This window comes from Arachis ipaensis, chromosome B02 (assembly GCF_000816755.2).
Source record: "Arachis ipaensis cultivar K30076 chromosome B02, Araip1.1, whole genome shotgun sequence".
In the NCBI taxonomy this organism is placed as follows: domain Eukaryota; kingdom Viridiplantae; phylum Streptophyta; class Magnoliopsida; order Fabales; family Fabaceae; genus Arachis; species Arachis ipaensis.
In genome coordinates, this window is record NC_029786.2 from 22,267,409 (window position 1) to 22,275,329 (window position 7,921).

The window sequence follows — 7,921 nt, forward strand, 5'->3', positions numbered from 1 at the left end:
CACTGCGACGCGGCCGCATGGATCACGCGGTCGCGTCGCCTAGCGTCAAGGAAACTATAGCATATTATATATCAAATCGAAGCCCCGGACGTTAGCATTCCAACACAACTGAAACCGTGTCATTTGGACCTCTGTAGCTAAAGTTATAGCCGTTTGAGTGCGAAGAGGTCAGGCTGGACAGCTTAGCAGTTTCTCCAACTTCTTGTATTCCTTCCATTTTTGCATGCTTCCTTTCCATCCTCTGAGCCATTCCTGCCCTATAATCTCTGAAATCACTTAACACACATATCAAGGCATCTTATGGTAATAAGAGAGGATTAATATTAGCAATTATAAGTGGGTAAAGAGTAGAAAAAAATCACTCAATTGAGCACAAGATAAACCATAAAATAGTGGTTTATCATCCACCCAATTAGCCATGCCCTCAGGAACCTGGGAAGACGTCTCAACAATGTTCTTGCGAGAAGACATGAGGTCAACTAGTCCTACAGCAAGAAGAAAAGAAAGCAGATTACTAACCCAAAAAACATCTCGGATAAAAAACAGAACAGCTCAGACAGGCATGACATAGAGCAATGCAAGCAACAAAAGAAAACCCAAGGACCGACGCTAAAGATCCAGGGGCATCCTTTGGGGGCAAGATAGGGAGCGAGGACTCAAGGAAACCTACAAGTTACATCTCTACACGACCTAACAGGAAGACAACACTCCGAGAGGAAAACCATGAAGAAAAGCCATCGAAATAATTACCTCCCAAATTCACAGTTTCGGACGAAACTACCAAGTAACAAAAGCGTCAAGAGGAAGTCAAGAGGAAGTCAAGAGGGAGTCATCAAAAACGCCACCTTTTCTAGAGAAAAAACACCCTAAACAAAGACGATTTACGAAGATAAAAAAGGTACCAACTTTCTACGAAGGTTCATCGGCAAAATTATCAAACATAGCGAAAGTCATCAAAAGGAGCAATCTTTTGGGCGAAGCAAACAGGTTCATAAAAGCCAAAAAAAACATACAGTATAGCGACGAGCAAGCACAATGAAGCATAAAGATTCAAGCTTTCAAACATGCATTTAAGCAAAACCAAAACTTCACCAGGAACTAAAGGCAAAGAAGGAAAAAAGTGGCAAAAGGAAGAAAAATCAAACCTGGAGGAACAGGAGAAAACCCTGAAGAAAAGTTGAGAGCAGAAGCAATAGAAGAGCCACCCCTCGAACAGAAAGCCTCACGGAAGTAAGAAACAGAAGGCAAAATCCAGAGTCACCCACAAAAGAAGCAATAACCTAACAATATCGCAAGGAGAAACTATAAACTCCAGGCGAAAACAGAAAGAGAGAAAGAACAGGGAGGTTACGAAGAAGAGAAACCGTTTCCTGAGTGTAAAATTCAAAAATAAAGAAGTTAAGGGAAACGGGGCAATTAAAAACCAATTAATGAAGGTATTAAAAGCCCCGCATATTCCCAAAGCCAGGAGCGCTAATAAAAAAGCACGCGCTTTTTTAAGAAGCAAAGGAAACGTTCCGTATTCAAAGGAAGAAAAAGCTCTACAAAATCGACAAAATGCTCGAGTTCGACTTTCAAACGGAGAAGGATCGAAGTCCTAAAAACTAAGACTCGACAGAAAAGAAAGACCGAGCTCGAGCAGGGGCACTGTTCATACCCTGGGTCAAGCTGTCTGACCCGGGATGGTTAGCGGCAAAGCGACCGACCTTCTCAGGTCAGATCATCCGATCTCTTCTCAAAGAGCTCGGCCAAATTACCAGAAAAGCCTAATAAAGGGCCCAAATAGAGAAATGCGACCCAAATCCAAAGACAGTCCAAGCCTACTGGGATAAGGGCGGTTCCCTTGAAGATAAGCTGCCTCAACTCAAAAAGATAAGATAAGATAAGATAACTAACTTATCTTATCTAAAAGGTCACTCTACAACCACTATAAATACGCTGGAGCACCCAGGTATAACTCATACTCTGATTCTACTAAAAACCTACTTAATACCCTTGCTAACTTAAGCATCGGAGTCCCTTGCAGGTACCCCCCACCCTCCGATGGTGAAGGATCAGCAGTGCAGCCAAGCTCAACAAGTCGGACACGATAGCTCCGGCCTCCACTTACAGCCGGACACGTCATCTCCGATCAGCACAGAAGATCTCATCCGAGATCGACCTACAGTTTCAGATAACCCTCGAAACAGACTGCAAGGTACTTGACCATCTCCAGGAGCTATTGATACATCATTGTCCCAACCTGCAGGATGTCTCAGGGAAAAGCTTTCCTGCCTCTCAGTCAATTCTCAAATTATATGGAGATTCTTTGCTGAAGAAATGCTGGCAGATGAAGGACCCACTGATTTTGTCCAAAATGTCCCACGTCCGCAATATCAATGATGACGGACTTTGGATTTCATGACTCAAGAAAGTACAATTGCTTTTTCTGTCCATCATATTCAACAAGTAATGTGTTTCCGTCTCTCCTAAATTTATTGCATGTTGTCCAAATATATTTTCTGGTTCTCTAATTTGTAATTTTTTTATGACTAAAATGGTAGCTTTTAAAATTCTTGGAGACTAATTTAGATAAGGGAGTCACTCAGATAAAGACGACCTCTATTTATGTTATTTGTAACAATGTCAAATTATTTTTATCTCTTGCAGATTTTCAGTGGAAAACCCCACACGACCTTGGGGCTGAGACCTACATGATGCCAATGGGCCCAGCACCTGGTTACAATTCATACTGGAATGGCATGCAACCTTGTATGGAAGGATTTATGGGACCATATGGTGGCCCGATGCAAATGATGGGTTATGGCCTGGGCCCCTTGGACATGCCATTTGCAGGTGGTCTGCTTCATGATCCATTTGGCATGCAGGGTTACATGATGCCTGTTGTTCCACCTCATAGGTATGTACCTTTTTTTATTATCAAAATTTGTCTTGCATATTTAGATAATTACTATTTTAGAAAGCTAAATTATTGTTTAGGGATCTTGCTGCTGAGTATGGCATAGGGATGAATGTTCCACCTCCAGTTATGAGTAGAGAGGAGTTTGAAGCTCGGAAAGCTGATCGTTGTAGAAAGCGTGAAAATGAGAAACTGATTGATAGGTAAAACAGAATTACTCCTGGATGGCGATTCATTTTATTTTATATATATATATATAATCAATTGACACTAGTGTCGATCTAAGTAAATATTCATTGTTCAACTTTTTATTCGTGTAATTTTTTAAAAAATCAACGGTTGGATTAGAAACTTATATATTATAGATCATCTTAAAAATATTTTGTCAATCTAAAATCATTTGTTATATCTTTTATGCACTTGAAAATAATGTAATATGTTTGTTCAAAATATACATAGATAAAGAGGTCTTCAATTACATGTTTGTTAATGTTTGATCTTGGTAAAATGTGTTATAGATGATCTTTATTATTTGTTAGTGTGATCCAATAGTTGGATTGAAAAATATATATCCTATAAATAGTTATGAGCGCCACCCAATTTGTCGACTTCTCTAAAAATGATGGAAAAAGAATAGACTCTTTAACAAGAGAAAAAATCTTCTATGATGAATTCAATAATTGTTGGAACTCTTAAAATGAAGGGGAAAAACCGAAGCAATGATATTCTAAATAGGGCAGAACTTCTAGATAAGGGATTTATGCCATTGGATATATTCCAAAAAATGAATTAGATTATGATCACTGTAATTTTATTTAAACTGACACCTATGTCATCCCATAAATATATATGGAATTTAAACTTAACAGTGAAATGTCTGTTACCACTGAGTTATATCTGTTTTAGACATGATTGCTCGTCTATGTGATCTTTTGCATATTTCTTCTGTATTTTGACTCTGTTTTGTTTACGATTTAACATAATTTTACTTTCTAATAGTTATGATTTGTAGCGGGTACGGCTATCCTTTTTCCGGGGTTAATAAAGGACAAGGGTCGCATGTTAATCTTAGCAAAAGCTTTGGTTTACAAGATAATCTATTCTTTATTGACGTTGTCTAATGAATTTTTTGTTGCCAAATTTTCCAATGTTATTGTGGTTCTTGTTGCTTGTAATTTTATGTGGGTTATTTTCGAGGTATTTCTGTTTTGTTTATCATTGGAGTGTTTCTTTAATGAAATAGGGATTTCTCCAAAGATCGAGATTTTGGTAGGGAAGCGAGCAGTATTGGGGATGTTCCTATGAAATCAAAAACTGTATGTGCTTTTTGTTCTCTTATTTTGCCTTTATTTATCTGTGGACTTGTATGCATCATTTACCTTTCTAGGTTTTTCCCACTAAATTTTGGTAGAAACTTGAACCTTGAGCTTGAACAGTAATTGCTTTAGATGATGCCATTCACTGTTTTGGCTTCTTAAATGAGGATAGTAGTCTTAGCAGTTAGTCTTGCTTATTTTACAGAGTACTATTCTTGTTGGTCATAAATGGTTGAGGGAGCAGTGCCCACTCAGAACCATATATCTCTAATCAACAACCACCGGTTGGTTTAAAGTTGATTAAAAGGGAATTGGTATAACTAGATTAGAGTTGCATTGCTGCACTTGGATGGTAACAGTAATGTGATTAAATTTATATGCTCTCTCTGAGTTCAGAGAATCAGAGTCTCTTTAGCGATCATTTATGGACTATTGTTTTTCGATATTCTTTGACCTATGATACCTTTAGATTTATGCCTTTTATCCTGGTTGCAAGGGTTCTGTTCATAATTGTTGTCCACTAATGAGGACAGGGTATAGTGATTAAAATTTAACATTTCTAATTTTTGTCTATATGGTTTTAATAACTAATATATGGTCCGTACTGCATTATTTATTTTTCGAACATAAAACAAACAAGCTTGGATCAGTATATTGTTAGTCTGTTTTGTGGCAGTTAAATGTTTTATTTGTCATTCTTGTCATGTCATAGATCTGCCTTTTGAGAGTTAAACTTCTAGTCTATATTATGCAGGGTCTAGAAGTTGTAACAAGGGTAACAAGGATGAGTGTGTCACCTTGTGCGCCAAACAAAAACAAACACAAACTGCTCAAGAGAAAAGCTGACTACCATGTGGATTGTAATCGGGAATGTGAACGTGACCATGATCATAATCGCGACCAGAGAGACCACCGTGATCGAGAAAGAGGCCATCACCACCGTCGCCACCACTGGTCAGAATCCTCTTCCCGGATGTCATCTGAACCACTAAAACCTCCTCAACTGCACCATCATCTGCAGCTGCAGACCGCAAACAGAAGGCCAGTGTTTTCTGCCGCATAAGCTTCCCCGCTGAGGAAGAAATGACCAAGGAGGATCCGAGTTCCAAGGTCATGGCACGCTTGTAATATGAAGAGATATTACAGCTAGAAGCGAACCTCGCTCCTTGATGTACTCTTTTTTCCGACATCATGGTTTTTTTCCAAAAAGGGTTTTCCTGAAGGGGGTTTTAATGAGGCATCACAGCGAGGGCTAAGGGGCAGAAATTTCAATCCCTTAGTAGCAAGAGAACCCTTGTAAAGTCACATTACATTAGTAATAATATCTCTCTTTATATCTCTTTATCTCTTTCTTTAAAATTTTCATTTATTATTACTATGATACGCACTGATTTAAGCTCGGAAAAGCGCAAAAATCCATTGACCGACCTACATAGTCGGCAAGATAAAGCGACGAGGTACAAGTCAGTGTAAAGAGGTTATAAAAGTCGATCATAATGTCTCGGAGATAATGTATCTAACGACTTAAAAGTCGGTTATCCCGAGTAGTATAAAATGCATTGCAAGAATAACCTAAATTACAGTAACGATTCAATAAACAAAATTGAATGTAAGAAATTCAGCGAATGAAAAACAAAGAGACGCGAAAACCCCTTAAAGGGACTAAGGGTAAGGACTATTCATAAAGACCTTGCCAAAACAAAAGGATTACTCAACGAAGAGTTTTCCTCTAATCACGTTGGGCAGTAGAAAAATTATCTAATTCAGATAATTTTTTTTCATTTGATGAAAAGTTTTTCTCAAAAAGCTTTATAAAGCTTGAAACAGCAAGTACACTAAAGGTTTTCACAAAGAAAACAGCAAGTACACTAAAGGTTTTCACAAAGAAACCTAGTACACTAAAAAGCCTTCAAAAAGGTTTTCATCAAAACCAAAAACATCACATGCATAATAAAACGACGACTTTATTAAAGGTCCTATCCAAAAAGGATCAAACGAAACAAAAATTGTTAAAGATCCTATAAAAAGGATCGAATGTCAAGGAACCACCAGCAAAACATATAAACAAATATAAAGAGTTCATAAAAAGGACCCACAAGTCAGGCCTTTAACGATATCATCACATGGGACCAAAAAGGGGATTTGAGTCATTGGCAAGGGAAGAGGTTGGCTCGGTCGCAGAAGTTGGAGGGGTCGGTGGGATCTCTTCAGCATCAGGAGTTGAAATCACCTCGGGAGCTGCAGAAGAAGTCGGCATATCTACCCCCACGGAAAGGGGATTCAATGATGCGTTGCCCCGTTGTCTTCAGTTCGGAATCAGTTTGGGGACGAGGAGGAGAAACTATCTCTCCATTAACAACAACCTTGTTAGGATGAAAAGGGGATAGGTCCAAGTCGGGAGCAATAACTCCGACTTGTTGCTTCAGCATCCTAAACACCTCTTCAGTATCCTCAACAATGGAGTCCTCCAAGTCCTGGTAGCTCTCCCGAAACTGCTCAACCATCCATTTTCAAATAAAGGTGTTCAGATAGCACAGAGGAATCTATCCATCTCAATAAGAGTTCAGGGACATGGGAAGACATTTTTTCAGAAAATGGAAAATGTACGTAAAAGATAACACCTACATTATGCAAAAAGAAATCATCAAAAGCCAGTCCGCAGCAAAGCAGTTCTTTTCAAACAAAAGTCAAGAGCAGCCAATAATCACAGCCAAAAAGACTTTCGCAAAAAAGAAAACCCAAAATCTCAAAAAATCTTCCTACTACGAACAGTAAAGATATCATAAAGGAATCTCATTCTCAAAGCATACAGAAGAAACAGAAAATACTATAAAAAGCGAAAGGGAGATACAAAGAACTAACCTTTGTGAAGAAGAAGATAAAGAGGCAAACACCAACGGGTGAAAGCGCAAGGGAATTGGGTAAGAACAGAGAAAGGAAGTGTCGAAAACGAAAGATAAGAAAGAAGAAGGAGGGAAAGGTATTTATAAAATACCTGGGGTAAAACGGTTCAATCATTAAAAGAGTGCATCGTTACCAATGTAACTGTCCCCACGCATAAATATGAAAATCTCAACGGACGCGACGGTTGACAAGACACGACGATTGATAATTTGAAATCACATCGGTTTCTGAATCAAAACCACGTCGGTTTTCCGACTTAAAAAGGAACACTTCAACCTAAGTATCTCCGAGTTCAAACAATACTCGAACCCAACTCGCATTAAAGAGATAGGATTCGAGTAGGGGCACTGTTCATACCCTGGCCTAAAACACAAAGCCGGGCCCAACTCAAGTTAAAAGGCCCAATCCACACAGATTGGCCTTCACCGCTTATTCGACCTCCTTCAAGAAGTCGGGCACGACGTAAGCACATCTAAGTGAATAACTGCCTCCGTGAATCTCTCTCCCACTTTTAGAAGAGAGACCTCAACAACCCTAAGATAAATGGATAGTTATCCATCATCAGAAGTTGAACTACTTCAACGGTGGTTATTGGTTCACCTCCTATAAATACACTCAGGTAAATTTAAGTTTCAATACACTTAAATATGCTTAACCCTTTGCTGAGTTAGGCATCGAAGTGTTTTGTAAGTACCACCCCCCACCTTCTCACACACAACTCGGACGGCGGCTCCCTGACGTAGGACAAGTCGTAGACCACCTTCCTTGAACGTTTGGGCCTCTCATTCAAGCCTAATCATCC

The 7,921-nt window shown here is 39.0% G+C and overlaps 1 protein-coding gene across 1 annotated transcript; it reads left to right on the forward strand.

Annotated features, from left to right (window-relative positions):
- LOC107625114 (E3 ubiquitin ligase PQT3-like) lies at positions 2,604-5,278 on the forward strand. The gene is made up of 4 exons (XM_016327692.2): positions 2,604-2,899; positions 2,980-3,102; positions 4,143-4,215; positions 4,970-5,278. Exons 1-4 carry the CDS (start codon positions 2,694-2,696, stop codon positions 5,276-5,278), a joined length of 711 nt encoding a protein of 236 aa, XP_016183178.1. The 5' UTR covers positions 2,604-2,693.

What these genes read in the sequence shown, in the direction of transcription:
- LOC107625114 (XM_016327692.2), top strand. Translation starts at nt 2,694, where the DNA reads ATGATGCCAATGGGCCCAGCACCTGGTTACAATTCATACTGGAATGGC. An exon ending in AATGAGAAACTGATTGATAG is followed by an intron (nt 3,103 to 4,142) that starts GTAAAACAGAAT and finishes TTAATGAAATAG; the next exon opens with GGATTTCTCCAAAGATCGAG. An exon ending in TTCCTATGAAATCAAAAACT is followed by an intron (nt 4,216 to 4,969) that starts GTATGTGCTTTT and finishes TATATTATGCAG; the next exon opens with GGTCTAGAAGTTGTAACAAG.